This window comes from Neopsephotus bourkii, unplaced genomic scaffold (genome assembly GCF_033783945.1).
Source record: "Neopsephotus bourkii isolate Nb327-2 ecotype Australia unplaced genomic scaffold, CSIRO-AGI_Nbou_v1 NB_133, whole genome shotgun sequence".
Classification (NCBI taxonomy): Eukaryota; Metazoa; Chordata; class Aves; order Psittaciformes; family Psittacidae; genus Neopsephotus; species Neopsephotus bourkii.
In genome coordinates this window covers 51,571-69,371 of record NW_026900650.1, presented here as the reverse complement: position 1 = coordinate 69,371, position 17,801 = coordinate 51,571, and the positions used below count along the sequence as shown (strand labels likewise).

The window sequence follows — 17,801 nt, the reverse complement described above, 5'->3', positions numbered from 1 at the left end:
CCCGCTGCCCCTCGGTGCCCGGTTCCCCCCCTCCCCCTCCCTCCTCTTCCTCCTCCTCCTCCTCCCCTCCCCCGCCGCCGCCCTCAGCGCCACCGGAACCGGGACCCGGCCCCAGCGCCGCTCGCCCGGCCCCGCCCGCCGCTGCCGCCGCCTGAGGTAAGAACAGGGCCCGGCGCGGGGAGCGGCGGCGCTGGGGGACGGGACCGGGCGGGACGGGCGGTGCGGGGTCACCGGTAAGGGAAGGGAGAAGGGGAGACGGGAAGGGGGGGATTCGGGATTCACCAACGCCTCATACGTCGCCCCGCCGGCGTAACCCGCATTGCGTAATGCGGCCGCTGCGTCAGGGAGGCCTACGTAAACTGCGTGCGCGGAGCCCGCCCGTAGGTTTGAGGCCTAGCTTGCGACAACGGCGTAAGGCGTGAAGGGGGGGCGGCCGCAGTTGGCGTAGCGGCGGTCACGCGCCGGCTGCGTAGGCCGCTGCGCAAAGCGGGGAGGGAGAGGGGGCGGAATCTCCGCGCCCTACGCACTTTGCGTAACCCCCGAAAGGGCCCCGCGGGCTGAGGGGACTGCGCTCGCTGGGTTACGCCGCTTGCGTAAAGGCCGGCGCGCAGTTACGGCGTTTACGTCAGTGGGACGGCGGCTCTGCGCCGTTAGCGTAGCCGTTGTGGGGCCGCGTTACGCCGTTGTCGGGCCGGTACGCAGAGTGCGTGCGGTGGGGGGGGGGGGGGGGGGCCGGCGCGGGGGCACTTCCTGCCGCCGCCATTTTGTCGGCGGACGGGAGGAGGAAGCGGCGGCTCCTGCGCGGAGGCAGCGGCCAGGCCCGACCCTGCGGTGAGTGACGCCGCCGGTCCCCTCCTCGCCCCGAGCCCGGGGGGGACCTCGGCTGGGCCGGGTGGGACCGGGCCGGGCCTAGCGATGGCGGGGGGGTGGTGGTATGGAGGCCTCCCGCCGCGCCGTTAGGCCTTAGGCCGCCCGCCCGCCTCCGCCCAGGCCCTGCGGCCGCTCGCTGGAAGCTGAGGGGGGGGGAGAGGACAACGGGCGCGATCGGAGCCCGGGAGCGAAGCGAGCGGGGCCGGGAAGCGATGGGCAGCGGCCGGTGTCCTTGGGGGGGGGCAGCCGTGAAGGGACGGAGCCGCTCCCCGCTGCAGCGGGGTCTGGGCCCGGTGTAAGCGTCCAGCGGGGCGGGTTGGGCCCCTCGCCTCCATCTCCCCGCGTTTATTCACGGTTTGAGGTCGGTTTTCCGGTTGTTTCCTACTTTGGGGCCTTCCGGCGCAGGGGAAGCTCCGGAGCCGCTGTGGGAAGGGGGACACCCGGTTCCTGCGGCAGGCATTGCCCTCAGGCCGCTCCCGCTCCCTTCCAGCTCCCATTGCCATTAACCAGCGCAGCCGCATCCCCCCCGCTGCTCCCCGGTTGGTTTCCCGTTGCCCCCAATGCTTTCCAATGCTAAAAGCTTCACGCATAGTTCTTATTCCCGATAAACTTAAAGCTTCCCGGCTTTCCGCAGCGGAATTCCCAAGGAAACTCCTTCAATCCCTGTTATCCTTCGGACAAACACCTCCCAGCATGGTTTAGGAGTCAGCCCAGCGCCGTTGCTCATAGGGATGTGTGTTATCGTGTCAGGCATTAAGCTGCTCGTTCACACCATAACGAATGTGTGGGACACCCACCCGGATGATGAGCTTCTGCTTCCTGCCACCGTTTTTTGGGGTCGTTTGAGTGGTTTTGACCACTTGTTGCCGTTTTAGAGGTTTCTTTCGCCTGGTTGTGCTTTGGGTGAAGTTTGTCCCAACCAAATTCAGCCCTTTTTAGGCAGGAAAAGGACCCAAAGTGCTTCGGGTAAGGAAACCAGGGGTGGTTTTAAGCCCTCAAACCCATTTGAGGCCGCTGTGATTCATCCCCTGGTGGGCTTGTTGCTAATGGCAGTGGCTGCACGGCACTGGGTGTTCCCGGTGCGAAGTGGTCTCTGCTGTTGCACCAGGGCCTTTTTGTGCTTCCAAGCATGGCAAGCGGTGAATTCCTGACCGCAGGCAACCCTCGTGTCCCAATCCCAATGCCAGGGGTTGTTTCATCCCCCTCTGACTGCATGGATTACTCCAAGCTGCGTTATCTGATGCATGTAGTGGAGGTGATGGGGCTGTTACCTCCGTTGCTAGCAAAGCATCCTAAGTGTGAATCCCGTTCCTGCTTGAAGAGGAACCAAGGATTGAGTTTGGTTGGAGTTGGGATCCAACCTTAAACGTGGAAACAACCGGGAACGGTGCCGTTTGCTTCTAAATGTATGGAATGCCATTGGGAAGCCTTGGTGGTAAAACAGGGAGCTGGGCTCAGGTGCAATAGAGCCAACCCCCTTCGTTAACCATTCCTGGATGTTCTGGCATCATTTCTCCAAAGCAAACTCCAGGCTGGTTTGGGATGTGCTGGCTCCCGTTCAGGAATGCGCACCAGGGAGCTCTTTCACCTTAACCCCAAGTGCAGCAAAACCAGGCTGGAATCTGGGATGGGAGCTGGTGGTGATGCTCTGTGTGGGTATTCCCTGGATTTGGTGGCGAAGGGGATGCATCCCGGTCGTGTTCCTTTGCTGTTTGTAGGGATGGGGCCTCATCAGAGCGAATGTTCCTTCCTAAATATAGAAGGGGCACAGGAATAGGATGGATCCTGGGGTGGGAGATGGCTGCAACCCAACCGCAGCAGCTTGGGGCAGCTCTTCCCAGCCCAGATCCCTATGGGAATGCCAGGTGAGGGACATGGATGTGCACAGGGAAGGGAAAAGGAAGGGGGTTGTATCACCACACATTGAATCTGAGCCTGAATCGTGTCTCTGCTTCAGCCCAAGCAATGGGATGGAATGGATGGGGGAAGGAATTGCCCCCATCCAGGTTTGAATCCCGGTTTTCAGCTGGTTTTTGGAGCCTTTTTGCTATGGGATGGAGGAAAGCGGAGTCTCTGGAAGCTTACAAGGGAATTGCAGAGGGTTTTTGGGGGGTGTCATTGAATAACGGGTGTTTTCCAGCTCTCTGCCATCTAAATCCAAAGGCTTTGGGAGCACCGTTGGCCGCGCTGCCCGCTTGGATGGGGTGAGGATTAGTGGGATTCAAAGAGCAGCGGATGTGAAAGGGGAAGCTGCCCTGCAGAGCCAGGGCATCCCAGCACAGGGAGCTCACGTGGATCCCCTTTCCTCTGTGGGATGAGCCCTGGGCTGCTCCAGATCCAAGCGGAACAGCACAATAACTCCCTTTAGTCGGGATTAAGACAACACAAGCCATGAAGGAATCCTCATCTTGCTCTAAACCATCCAGATTCAAGTGATGGATAAATCACAGCAATGGGAAAAGGGGCGGATCCTGCAGGACCCACGTCCCGATGGATTTATCCCTATTGGAGCAGCTGTGTGGAGGGTTTGTGGCTCTTGCTCCTCTTGAGGGAGATGGGGTGAAACCACCCTCTTTTTTGGATGAAATAGTCACTATTTGGTTCAATATTCACTAAAAATGTCCCTTGGGAGCAAATACCCAAAGGTTGGTGTAGGGCAAGGGTGAAGTGAAATTCCAGCCCAGGGAATTCTGCTCCAAGCAGCACCTCTGGGAGCTCCGGATTGGGAAGCGTGGACAAGCAGTGTCCTTAACATGCTATGGGCTTGTGGTGGCTTAATCCATGTCTCCTGCCTTACAGCAGACACCTCCACGCAGGGAAAACACCATTGGGATAACGGGTTTTCCCTATGGATCTTGGAGCATCAAGGGAAAAGTGTTGGGATGGCGGAAGGATGTGGGATACCTTGAAGTGAGGCTGAAATTCCCCCTTGGGAACAGGGAGAGACCCAAAACTCCTCCTTTTAGGTGCATTTCATCCCTGTCTTGTGATATCCTTAAGGAATGTCGTGCTGAGTGTTGCTTTCATGGGATAAACAGGGTTTATCCCAAATCATTGAGACCAAAGCATTTGGGAAGTGCCGTTTGTGTTTGAGGAGCACAACTCGCCTTGTGCTTTTCCCAATCCCTGTTTTAAAGGGACGGAGCAGCTCCGTTGCCATTCCGGGTGTATTTAGGAGGAATCCTGTCCCGTTGTTCCAGCCAGTGGGAGGAGAGTGAGTGATTATTCCTGTTCCAAAGGCTGGGATAGCCCGGCCCTGCCTTTTGCTCCGGAGGAGGGAGATGGCACCAATCCAGGGCCACATCCAACAACCTTAAAGCAGCAGCAGCAGCATCCAACCAAGGCAGAGCAGGAACCTCGGGCAAACTTCCTGAAAGCAGGAATTCCATCAGCAACGGCCAGCATTGAAACAGGGGGGAGTTGAATGTTGGCTTCCTGCTATTCCTGATGTAGGGATCTGCTAAGCAAAGCTAAGCCTAAAGCCTGGGTTTAGCACAACTAAGTTGTTAAGACACGTTTGAAGCCTGATGGAGCTTCTGTATAGCAACGACAGCAAACCCAGGAGGTGAAAATGGGTGGGTTTCAGGCAAAACACCCCAAAACCTGGTGCCACATCTAAATGTGGCAGAATTAGTGGTTATCCAAGCATTTAAACGAGATTGGGGTGATTTGAACCCATCCGGCGGCTTCTGGGGCAGTTGTTGGAGCAAAAGCAACCCCAAACTCAGTTTATTTGCCTTAAAACTCAACTTTATTTGCCTTAAAACCAGTTTATTTGCCTTTAAAAGCCTGAAGTTGGGCTCAGGTGGGTGCTGATGGAGCAGTTTGTGGTTGATGTGGATGGAAAGTGGGAATTACAGGTCGGGTGCTGCTTCAACCTGACTCATGTTAATAGCGGTGTAATGAAGCAGTTGTGTTTAAAGGGGCTTTTACGGTATGGGCTTCATTCCATGTTGGCTTTCCTAAGTGAGATCTGGGATTAAACCAAGCCTGGAAGCTGGAATTGTATCCCACTTCCTCATTCAAACAACATGTAAACCCCTTTGAGCCCTTTACCTGAGATCCACCAACAGGCACGGTCCTTATATTCCTCATGAATGGGATATGGGAAAGGGGATGCAGTAAATGAACTGTTTAAGGAGCACTTTGCAATTTGCTGTTGGTTTTATCCCCCTCCTCCTCCATCAGTAGCAGCCACTTGGGAAGAGGGGAATCGTTAAGGAAAAGCAGGAAGAAGGTGGAATATTGGGAGAAATGAGCTGGTTTTTGTACCCTGTGAGCTAAAAGAGCCAGCGTTTGGCTCAGGTTTAATACAACCTGGGTTTGGTTAAACCTGGTGCTTGGGTCTGTTCCCATTCCATGGCTGGCTCCATAGGGAAGGAGGTTCCAGGCAACAGGAGCTGATCCGTGCTCTCTTGGGGCAGTTTTGGGTTCAAAAGCAGCGGAAGTGGCACAGAGCAAGTGATGGTTTTGGCCTTTTCCCGTTCCTTGGAGTCACCAATGGGACTTGGTTCATCTTTGGGTCAATCCCAGCTTTAGGCAAGATCCCTTGAACCCTAAAACATGCGGAAGTGGAGGTGATCCCAGTGGGAATTCCAATGGATTTGTGCCCAGAGAAGCTGTGGCTGCCCCATCCCTGGCAGTGTTCAAGGAGCATCCTGCTCTAATGGATAGCATTCCAGGGGGCTGGACCTGGATGCTGATCCCCAAAGACCTTTGCCCAGACGTATTAGGACCTTTATCCTTCACTGAGGGTTATTATGGGCTGGGAGAGGAGCTGGGGCAGCCAGTGGCACCACAGGCCACTGCTCCATAGGGAATAGCTCCTCTTCCATGCTTTCCTGGTGGGTGGAAGGGATGGGATGCTGCTGCCTCTCCCTATGCTTGGCTCAAGGGAAGGGCTCAGCATGGACACATCTTCCCTGCGAGTGTCCTCAGCAAAATCCCTCTTTTGGGAATGTTTCTGCCCCTTGGGCTCTGCTTGGAACTGGCACAAGAAGAGGGGAGAGTTTAAGGTTTCTATTGTTGGAACCCAACACAAGGACTCTGTGTTGGAACCTCTTCCAGGCTGGCTTCGTGTGCTCAGGTTTTCCCTTTTCTTCATGTTTTGGGTTGCAGAATTCCTGTTTTCCACCCTTTTTCCCCATAGAACACAGTGCAGCGAGTTAAAACCTTACCCAGGACTAACAAAGCCCCATTCCTGTAGCATATTCCTTGCAATCCCTTTCTATGCTGAAGCGTGATGAAAGTGAGGAATAACCCTTGGAAAGGAATGATATCCTTGGGGCAGGAAGTTTTGGGAATGGAGGGCTGGTTCTGCTGCTCAGCTTTCCTCTTTACACTGGAAGCCTGGCTTAAAGTCCCTTTTAGTGCCCACCTGCAGCCCTTACATGCATGAGAGCAATGGGACCCATGGGGTGTCCTTTATGAGTGGGGTTTCAATGAAGATACCCCATAGAAAGGATGGTGTTGGGCTGCACTAAGCTGCTGGGAGACAGCTCCAGCATTCCCCAGCTCTGGAATCATGGAATAGGGTTGGAAAGGGCCTTAAAGTCATCTAATTCGAACCGCTTGCCATGGACAGCTCTTTTGTTATCCCTGAATACCTGTTGTTGGTCTTGTTTTGGAAAGGGATGATGGGAAAGGAGTGGAATTCCTGGGATCATGGAATGGGTTGAGAAGGGACCTTAAAGCTCATCCATAACCATGGGCATGGACACCTTCCACTAGAGCAGGATGCTCCAAGCCCCATCCAGCCTGGCCTTGAGCACTGCCAGGGATGGAGCATCCAAACCTTCTCCCTTCACCCCATCCCAGTATCCCAGCACCCATTTATGGTCTTTCCTCATGGGTTTTCCTACCATAAACCACTAAATTCATTGTCCTGGTGCCTGCTCTAAGGATCCAGGTGCAGCTTGGCCACGGGAATCTCTTTGCCAGCGCATCCCAGGTTGGAAACCCTTTGCTGAGCTGGTTTGACTGGTTTTCCTGGGATCCTCCTGCATGTTGGGTTCTGCTGGAAGCATCAGATTTGGGATGTGAAGCTTGAATTTGGGGAAGAATCAGTGGTTTTAGAGCTGATTTCCATGTTCCTCCTATGGAGCTGCTGCTGCGGGTTGGATCCAGCCATGGGTAGCATCAGGTGGGGAGTGTAAAACCAGCTTTGCTTCCATAACCTCCTCATACAGCACTGGAACAGGGATCTGTAACCGGGATCCAAAGGCTCCTCCATCCCAATTCCAGCCTCCAAAGGTGGGAATTTGATCTGTTCCTGATGTCTCTCCATTAATCCCGTGTGTGTGCATGTGCTATGGTGGGATTGGGATTGAGATTAGGGCTCAAAGCAGCTTGGTTTGGAAGGTGGGACTATGTGGATTCCACCCTATGGAGCTGGGTATCTCAGCAAGGTTCCCCCCCTGGATGAGATGGATGGGAATGATGCTGGGAATGACTTCCCTTCTGTGGAGTAGGTGCAGAATTCCCACTTCAAGGAAGCAAATGGGAAGAAACCGGTTTAAATCCCTTCCAGTCGCTTCATCCTGATGCTCAGAGGGGGGAATAATCCGGAGTGAGAATTCCCTTAAACTTGGCACAGGGAATATTCATTGGTGCAGAGGTTTCCTGGGATCGTTGTGCTTGGCTGGGGTTGGGATTAGGTCCGTTTCCAGCCCATCATTCCTGCAGGAGCTCCATATTCCAAGGTTTAGGAAGCTCAGGACTGTGCTGAGAAGGGATAAACCCAGGTTTGAGCTTTGCTGCTCGCCCAGAGCTCAACATCCCCGCTATCCCTGCTGGTTCAGGCCGTGCTGCTCCCAAACCCCCGGCAGGATCCTTTGGGAATGACATGGGGTGTAATTAAGAGTTAATTTGGGCACGATCCCGTTCCCCTTGGGGGAAGAGCAAAGGGGAAGGTGTGGTGCTGAGCAGGACACGCTTTGATCTCTGTGTTTTCCACTTGTGCTTTCCCCTCTGCCTGTGGAATCACTGGAATGGGGTGGGGAAAAGGAGGAGGAAGAGGGAAAAGGGGGGGAAATAGCATTTATTCCCTTGTTGCTGATGGGATTGGACACAGGGACCACAGAGCTGGGTCTGGCTATAAAATAAAGGGAGCATAGAGCCTTTTCCTGCTGGTCTCTCCTTGGTTAGAGCTGTGGGAAGGGCAGGAAACAGTGGGAATGGGTCTTTGCTTGAGAGATCCTGCTCTTAACAGGACCTGGGATGACTCCCAAGCCTTGGATAGCATAGAATAGTTAGGGTTGGAAAGGACCCTAAGATCATCACCTGAGTCCTGTGTGGAACCTGGTGCTTTGCTTTTGGCCCATCTGGTTCTGTTTGCTCCTGACCTTGCCTTGTCCTGTCTTAGCTCAGCTTCCAGCTGGGATTTGCTGGGAATGGCCCTTTGGGAACCCTGTGTTCTCCCAGGCTATTGATAGCACCGGAAAGATGCGATGCCGAGTGGTTACAGGCTCTGTATGTACAGCCATGGGCTCAGGATTCCGGTTTGGAGCCTGAAATGGGCTTCTAAGGAAGCCTGCTCTGGATAGAGGATCATAATCCTTCCGTATCCCAGTTATTTTAGCAGGAAATCGCCTTCTGGATGTCCATTTTAAGCCTGCTGTTTGATCCTGCATCCTTCAGGAGCTCAGCTTTAACCCTTAGGTCCGGTTTGCTCTTTAATCCGAGCTCGAGGAGCTCACCTCCAGCTATTCCAGGCTGAGGATTAACAGGAACATCCCAGTGCTTCCCACACCTTGGAGCGATCCCATCTCCTCCTGATTCACAGTGAGTTGGGTTCCTCCTTACCCCAATGAGTCCTCAAATCCCTGTTTTAAGGAGGAGCTTGGAGCCAGCTCATTCCTGCTCCAGGGCACGCTGACCCTGATGGGGATCACTGCCTTTCCTTCTCCACTCCCATTTGGATTGAAGTGGGAATGGAAACACGCTCTCTGTGTTGCATCATTGCTCCCTAAGCTCTCATGGAGAACAGTTAAGGTTGGTGTCCATTGCTCCTTTTAGAAGCATTCCCATTCCTCTTCCCATGCTTCAAACAACGTGGTGGCTCCTTGGGCTCTCCTCTTAGGAATGAATGGGATGAAAGCTGCCTTTTCCAGCTGCAGCATCAAGCTTAGGAAGCTCCTGGCCAGGAGTGAGCCCCATAAGGAAGGGAAAGAGGAGCCATTGCCCCAGTCACATCCCATCTGCTGCTCCCACTTGGGATCTTCCCATCTTTCCAGGCTGTCTCTGCAATGAGGAGAAGGAAAACTCCTCATTCCCAAGAGCAGATAGGCTGGGAGTCTCTTGACCAGGCAGAAATGGGAATATGAAGCCAGCTCCCTGCTTTTTGGGCCATTCCCATCTGGTTTTCCCTCCATACCTTTGCTTTGGCTTCTTAACCCTTGAAAGAGTTAACAGTGCAGATCCTGAGCCTATGGGTCCAGGCAGCATCTCTGAGCTGCAGGATATGAGATGAAATCCATGGATCCCTGCATGGAGCTGGATTCTCCCTAAACTGTGCCTCCTGGAAAACCTCTTCCTGGGCACTTGCAGGTTGGGGACCTGCATTGAATCTCATTCCTGATGTATTAAATCACTTTCCCTCTATTGAATCCGTGATTCCAACTTTAAATCCGGCTTTTGGCACATGGGATGGGGGGAAGTTTGTTCTGGTTGTCTCAAGAATGAGGAAAAACTTGATATTCCCCCTGATTTTAAGCAGGATCCCGAGCTTCCTACCTTGGATTCCCCATATGAGGCACATTGCATCCCTGTTTTCCCAATGTGAAGCACCTGGTACTGCCTCCATGCAGCTGGGATTTGGTTACCCAGGACTGAGGATCCCACAATGGGAATTCCAGGGAGTTTGGTGCACGTTGGCTCCTGTTCAGGCTTCATCCAGAGCTGGATTTGGTTCAGTGCTGGTGTCTGAGCGTGGCTCAGATAGGGATAAAGAGGAGGAAAACCATTCCTGGTATCCAAAGCATTCGTAATTCCCACTTTTATTATCCACTGCTTTGCTGGCTCTTCCTGGGAAAAGCTTTGTCCAAGGCTTTATCCCTCTATACGTGCTCTAAACTGTATGGACTCACACTTTGGATCAACCAAACGTTCCCAAGCCTGTGCCTTTGGATGTTGATGTGGGAATCCGGGGCTCCAGGTGGGTCAGAAATGCTGGTTTTAAATGCAGTTCCTGATGGAATTCCACCTCTTCCCTTTCCTTTGTGGCGTTGGGAATCTTGGATCTGTGGTCTCCAGTTGCCATTCCAGTGTGGAAGTCAGGGTGGAAGCACTGGGAGCAATCAGACTTTTACTATAGACCACAACTTAAGGATGGAACTAGCTCCATGTGGGAAGCTGGGAATCACTGAGTGGAAAAAATCCACTTTGGAAGCATCCAGGTGGGGTTTTCCCCCCGATTTTGCTGGAAAACTGAGGGTTTAATACCCGTTTACACCCTTGGATATCAAGGGGGGGTAGAGCATCACTTGTGTGTTAGAGGTGGCTGGAGCTGAGCAAAATCCATGTGGAAAATGACTCTGTGTCCTGGAGCTGGATGCACCCCCTGCATGGAGATAGGCTTCCCAGACACAATAAATGCCTTTGGAGAAGGCCATGGGCTCCGGGGTGGCCTTGGTGCACCCAGCATGGGGTGATGTGTCCCCATGGAGGCCTTGGATGTCTGGGTGCTGTTGACCTGCTTCCAAGGCTCTAATGGGGAGGTGAGGAGTGCTGAGCAGTGATTCCATCTGGGAGATGCTCCCTTCTTGAGGGGCTTCATGGAATCTGGGAATGCTTTGGGTTGAAAGGGATCTTAAAGCTCAGCCAGTGCTACCCCTCTTGTCACCTTCCAATACTTGACCAATGCTTCAAATCATCCCAGTAAATCCCACTTCCAGGCACTACTGAATCATTTACAGGGTTTTTGCCGTGCTCTCTGCCTCCTCAAGGGGAAAATCCTCATTTTCCCCCTTTTTTGATGTTTTATCACATCCTTTCCACCCTTTTGTTCAAGTCTTCACTCATTGCTCAGGATTGAAGCCTTTCCCCCCTGTCTTAATGTGTGTACGTGATTCCTGCCCATTCCCATGTATCCCAATGGGGGAAAACCTAGGAAAACTGGTGATATAAACCCTTTAAATCACCATGGTTTAGTGGGGATTGTAGCTACAACCCTCAGTAGGAGACCTGGTGTCTTCTCCCTATAGCAAGTGATGCTCTTGGAGCTGCTGGAGCCACATAGAGGATGCTGGAGGAGGAACACAACCTCCTGCATCTCCAAGAGAGGAAAACCAACCTGTGCTTGTGATTGAATCCAGTTTATGCTATCAGATAAGTGGGATTAGTGCTGGGAATGTGATCCATGGTATTCCTGGAGCAGGTCTGTTAATGGAGGTAGGGTTTGAAGGTTTCAGGCCCCCAAAAGGACCTCAAGTGGCTGGGATGCACCATGAGCTGTATGAGGAAGCACAGGGAGGCAGGAGCAGGGGATGCCTTAGGGTATCCCAGGATCCATATGGATTCATCTCCCTGCAGGGGTGTGAGTGTGTCCTTCCTGCTGCTTTGTGTCCATCTTCCTCCAGGCTAGGCTTTGTTAGGAGTAAAGGGGGGAGTGACCAAGCCCTGAGCACCCTGATGGAAAGCAGGAAACCTCCAGAATTCCCTTGGGATTCCTCATCCCAGGGCAGGCTCAACCTCCTGCACCTTCCTAGGGCTGAGCTTAGAGCGAGTCAGGGCTGTTAAGATGGTCCTTAGGCTTTTGTATGCCCTAAATTCCCTTTGCTGGGCTGGGGGATGTCGCATCTCCCATGTCCTTCATGGCCCCAGAATGGAATTAAAGCCCTTGAAAATGGGATTAAAGCCCTTGAAAATGGGATTAAAGCCCTTGAAAATGGGATTAAAGCCCCTGAAAATGGAATTAAAGCCCCTGAAAATGGGATTAAAACCCCTGGAAATGGAATTAAAGCCGGGTTTTATGGAATTTAATGTATTTGGATGTGGTGAGGTGGCTCTGAGGGTGTGGGGAGTGCATCATGGCAGTGTTAAACCAGTGCTGGTCATGGTTCCAGTTGCCTTTCAGTGGTTGTCTTTGTGGTACAAGCTTAAACCTCATCCATGGTGCTCTGTTAGGTGATTCCCATTGCAAGCTGGAGCACAAGTGGGGCTCAGCTCCTCTTGTAAGCTGCTAAACCAGGCTTTGAGATGCCTGGATTGGGTTAAATCCAGGTCTTCCCTAAGTTAAACCTGGCTTAAACAACTGGAAAGGGCTTTGTGGGCTGGGAATGTGGAAGTTCTCAATGAACCGTGATGGGTTTGTGAGCTCAGATTAACTCCTTCTCACTTGGCTGATGGAGCTGGACCATTGCCTTGGATCCATCCCCACCTGCATTGTGCCCGCTTCTCACCACCTCATTCCTGGTTTTCCAACCCATACCTATCCCTTCCTATGGATAAAGGCAGGAACATGGAGAGCAGAAGGCAAAGGGGAGGGCTTCACCCTGCCTTTGGGCTCTGATGCTGAGTTAATGCTCATTTCTTTTCCCTTCCAGGTCTTTCTTTCAATAGTAGCCTCGAAAATGAAGGTCAGAGGGTTCAGCTGGTGAAGAAGAACCGAAAACCTCAAAGGGTCAATTCGGATTTCAGGTCAGGATCCCAAATTGTTGGAGTATTCCCAGCTTTTGGGGGTATCAGGCAGGATTACAGGAGTGATGTGCAGCCAGAATGAGCTTCACACCTTGGCTTTGAGTGCTTTGGATGGGGTTAACCTCAGGCAGGATGCAGGGGACGCATCCCTGGCTTTGTCAGAGATGGCATTCCATGAACCTTCATCCTGCTGTGGGGATGTGGAGCTGGATCTCACTTGGTTATCCTGGGATCATAGAACCATTTAGGCTGCAGAAGACCTTTAAGTCTAACCATTAGCCTGGCACTCCCAACTCCACCACTAAGCCACGTCCCTCATATCCTTTAAATCCCTCCTGGAATGGTTTGAGGCTGCTTTTCCCATGGAGCTGATTCCAGCACAAAGTAACTCAGTTTTCAGGATCTTGGTGTATTCCTGTGGCGTTTCACCCCCTCAGACAGGGGTTTCCTGCTCCCACATCCCGGTGCAGCTCCATCTCCCACACCTCTTGATGCTTTGAGCCACCCCCCATGGCCACCACTGAGGCTGAATTTGGCCATTTTAAGTTCACCTGCATAGGTTTGGGCATCTCTGATGGGTGTCAGCAGCACTTTCAGAGCTGCCTTCTCCTGAGAAGCCTTAAGGCTCATCCAGCTCCAAGCCCCATCCAACCTGGCCTTGAACACTGCCAGGGATGGAGCATCCAAATCATCTCCATTCAACCCATCCCAGTGTCCCACCATCTCCCAGGGAAGAACATCCCAACATCCCATCTAACTCTTCCCATTGGAAGCTGTTCCTTCTCATCCCATCCCTTGTCCCAAGCCTCTCTCCAGGTTTTCTGTACCCCCTTTAGGCACTGGAGCTGCTCTGAGGTCTCCCCTTAAGGAGCCTGGCTCCAGCCCTTGCAGCATGTCCATGACCTCCTCCTCACTCCATGTCCCTCTCATGTGTGCCCATGGCATCGATATCCATGGTTTTAGGGCTGAAATGAGCTTGGGATGATGCTGCTGGGTGTGAGACCATGCTCCCCTTGAGGGGAAAGAAGTGCTTGAGCTTGATAACACAAGGGGAAGGTGGTGGGATCCCTCCGAAGGGATCAATGCAAGGATAAATATGTGGAAGAAACCAGTCTTGGGCCTTGAATGGATGAATTTCAGGAATAAGCTTGTCTAAAAGGTGGAAAAATGCCTGGAAAAAGCTGTCAGTTCCTTGTTTTTCCATTGGTGCCCCATGTTTGCAGGGCTCTGTTGGCTCCTTTCCTTCCGTGGAGTATTGACAAGTACCTGTTCCTCTGGAGGTACCTTCATTTCGGATGCCTTTGGTTGCTCCCTTGGCTTAACTGCTTGTTTCTCCCCATAGATACGGTATCTGAAGGCATCTGTGCCTGAAGCCACGGAAGATAGATGGACAAGCCAAGCAACTTCTGACTCTGCATCATTTTCTGGGGCAAAATTCTATGGCAATGTATCCTACAAGGTAAAGTAGCTCCTTGCAGTGAGCAGAGGGTTCCCTGTGCTTGGCCAAGAGCAGTTTGTCCCTTGGGAGATTCCCTTTAGTGCCCATCCCAGAGGAATCAGCCACAAAGCATCAGTGATGCTTCAGCTCACTTGGAGGCCTGGAGTTAAAACCCATCCTGTAAAGACCAAGGGGGGTGAGGGTGCTCTCAGGGTTAGATTTAGACCAGTTAAAGCCATGGACCACAGCTGAGGGACATAGGAGGTCCAATTGCTTCATGTCTCTAGCTTGTGGTCCATGTGGAGAGCCCATCCATGACCAGAGCCATAGGGCTGCTCTAAGGCATCAGAATATGAACCCAAACCCAAATTCATTGCTGCATGTCTTAAGCTTCACATGTGCTCAGCATTAAACTGGACAATGGGCATATCCTGGAGGGGATGACCTACCTAGGTGATCTACCTAAAGATCATCTACCTAAAGACTTGTCAGCCTAGATTATGGACCTAAAGGTGATCATCTACCTAAATCACTTCCCAAAAGCCAACACTGTGAATTAGATGGGGTCTGTGCACTGCATGGTCCAGCTGAAGCATCTCATGGAAGCTCAACATCCACCTAAAAGATGGATTTGGGCATGAAATTGGGGTTACCTGACCCATGGTGGTGGGGACTACTGAGGAGCTGAAAGGAGATGCATGTCTCACCATGCATTCCTTTAGTGGGGCTCAGAGTTGGCCAACACCAGCTTAGTGTTGGCAAACTCAACCCTGGAGCTGAAGGTGGTTCCTGCCCAGAGTCAGCAGCGTTTGAACCCTATGGAGAACATTGAGGTCCTTTTGGCCAGATTAGGGAAGAACAGGAGCAAAGAGGGCACCACTGACTCCTGGGCATGGAATTCCCTTGGAACATCCTTCCTTACCCATCTGACTTCATTTGGAGGCCCCTAGCTCTGGTTGCCCGAGGTGCTCTGATGGAGCTCCAGCAGCACCTTGCCCCAGAAGCTGGCTTTGAAATGCCCTCCCTGCCCTTGCTCTGTAGGGTATCCGGTGAGGAATGCAATGGGATCAATAGCATGTCGGCAGAGAGCGGCCCTGGAACGAGACTGAGGAACCTGCCCGTGATGGGGGATGGACTTGAAGCCACCCAGATGTCTACAACGCAGTCCCAGGCTCAGCCCCAGCAAGGCAACGTTGTAGGTGTTAACCCCCCGCCGCCGGAGACCTCCAACCCCAACAAACCCAAGCGACAGACCAACCAGCTGCAGTACCTGCTCAAGGTGGTGCTCAAGACCCTCTGGAAGCACCAGTTTGCGTGGCCTTTCCAGCAGCCTGTGGATGCTGTCAAGCTCAACCTCCCTGTAAGTAGATGGGGGGGACACTGGGTGATGGTCCTCGGTGGAAGGAGTGAGGACTTATGGGTCTGGTGTGGGGGTGCAGGCTTCTCCTGGCATCACAGAGCCCATCTGCAGTGGGTGGGCTTGAGCCAGTGGTGAGCCAGTGGGTGGACTAGAGCCAGTGGTTGGGCTTGATCTTATATGGACTTGATCCAATGGTTGGACTTGATCCAGTGGTTGGATTTGATCTAATATGGACTTGATCCAGTGGTTGGACTTGATCTAATGGTTAGATTTGATCTAATATGGACTTGATCTAATGGTTGGACTTGATCTAATATGGATTTGCTATAATGGTTGGACTTGATCCAGTGGTTGGACTTGATCTAATGGTTAGATTTGATCTAATGCTTGGACTTGATCTGACATGGACTTGATCTAATGGTTAGACTTGATCTAATATGGACTTGATTTAATGGTTGGGCTTGATCCAGTGCCTGGACTCAATGATCCAACACTTGGACTGCCCAAGGTTTGCACTCAAAATCCCAGTGGAGAAGCTGTTGGTGGCCGAGTGCTGGGCCTGGAGGATCATTCCATAGGGATGAGGTGGTGGAATCCAGGTCCATTTAGCGATGGATAATTCCCACTCTGACCTTTCCCTCTTCTTCCTTGGCAGGATTATTACAAGATAATTAAAACCCCAATGGATATGGGAACAATAAAGAAGCGCTTGGAGAACAACTACTACTGGAACGCTCAAGAATGTATCCAGGATTTTAACACCATGTTTACAAACTGCTACATCTACAACAAGGTACAGAGTTCCCAAATTTGCCTTTTTCCCAATGGGAATTGGCCATTTCCTCCTTGGAGCGGGGTGGAAGCAGACATGGTGCTGCTTGGAATGGGTCTTTAAGGGAGCCACCACCAAGCTCAACTCCATTAGGATTAAACCCATGGGAGCTTAGGCAGGGCTGCAGATCCCAACAGTGTTCCCTGCTGGAATCATTAGTCCAGGAGTTGTTTCCCTTCTTGAAAGGAAGATTTTATGGTTTTCTTGGGATCTGGCTTGAGCAGAGCTCCAGATGGTGTCAGACGAGCTCTTGAGGAGTAGGTTCTTCATGAAGAAACCACCTTAGAGCTGCTTTGGAACCCTAAAGTCTTCCAAGTCAAAACCAGGGCTGGATGGAGGAGCGCATGGGTCCTGCCCACCCCTGACCTCAGTGGAGCAGATCCTCTTCCAGACAGTGAGGAACAGCCTGAAATCCATCCCATAAACAGTTGTGCAACCTCCTGGGCCACAGGAAGAGCTCTTGGAATGGATGAGGAGCATCCCAGGGCTTCTCCATCCATAGTGGTGATGGGACAGTGGCCTCTGGAGGAGGTTCTTGGGCTGGTGTGGAGCACAAGACACTTGCTCCACAAGGACCATGAGCCATAAGGAAGGGTCCTGGAAGTCACTGGGAGCCTTTTCCTCCCTGACCCCTCCAACCATCCCCCTCCTTGTCCAAGGGTTTCGGTTCCTGTTTGGTTCCTCCTGTTCCTCTCCAGCCCCATTGCTTCACCCTCGCGTGCATTGACCCCGTTCCCCTCCTCCTCCTCTTGCACAAGCCCTTTGCAGGCAGCTCCAAACAAACACTCGCAGTTTGAGGCCTTCAGAGCCATCTCCTTGGCCCTTGGCCCTTCTGCTTTGAGCCAGGGTGATGCAACTCCAGCAAGGGGAGGTTCTTAAAGGCTTCAGATGACTCAGGCACCTCCAGGTCTTCTCCCACCGTGGTGTTCCCCCTGTCAGCTTTACCCTGGCTGCCTCAGTCTTCACCCATCTCCTCCAGGCTGGAGAGCACAAAAGCATCTAAGCTGAAGAAACATCTCTGAGGGCATCATGGAGGCCTCAGACCATCAGGCAATGGTTTTAACCATCCTTATGTTGACAGCAGAGCTGAAGCTGGATGGAGCTTGGAGCAGCCTGGTCCAGCAGGAGGTGTCCCTGCCCCTTAGTTGGAACTGGATGAGCTTGAAGGTCCCTTCCAAGCCCAAACCATTCCATGATTCTCTTGGTGTCACCATGTCATGACAGCGTTGGCCATGGGTTTGTTGTCTTCACATCAACCCAGGCTCTTGGGCTGTTGTTCCAGCCCTTCTCTCTTGGCTCTTCTCATGGTGCTCCTGGGCAGATCATTGGGTGTCCTCCCCAAATGCATTCTTCTCCTCCAGGTCTTCAAGGACCTCTTAGCACCATCCTCTCCTTCCCCACCTCATTAGCCATAAGTGACGTCTCAAACCAGTCACATTCCTCCTGGAAAACCTCCTTTTTTAGGGAAGAAGTTCCCTTGCAAAGCCCATCCTAAGCTCTTCTTAGGCCCTGATGCTCTGTGGAGACACCTCTTCCATGAGACCCACCAAGTGTGATGGAAGCAACCATCCAGCATGAATCCCTCTCCTCTGCCACCTCTCCCTCTTTTCCCTTCACTTGGAATACAGCCTTTGCACCTTGGCTTGGTTGTTCTCCAGCTCATC

The 17,801-nt window shown here is 52.5% G+C and overlaps 1 protein-coding gene across 2 annotated transcripts in view; it reads left to right on the top strand.

Moving 5' to 3' along the window:
- The first annotated feature begins 19 nt into the window (after positions 1-19).
- Positions 20-17,801, top strand: part of BRD4 (bromodomain containing 4) — a 49,295-nt gene continuing 31,513 nt past the window's right edge. The window contains exons 1-5 of one of the 2 annotated variants that reach the window (XM_061368036.1): positions 20-156; positions 12,414-12,507; positions 13,850-13,966; positions 14,987-15,305; positions 15,961-16,098. In XM_061368036.1, the coding sequence (XP_061224020.1) occupies positions 13,947-13,966; positions 14,987-15,305; positions 15,961-16,098 (477 nt within the window). In that variant the 5' untranslated portion in view covers positions 20-156; positions 12,414-12,507; positions 13,850-13,946. The remainder of the gene's footprint in view (positions 157-12,413; positions 12,508-13,849; positions 13,967-14,986; positions 15,306-15,960; positions 16,099-17,801) is intronic. The other variant, XM_061368046.1, reaches the window with a different exon arrangement.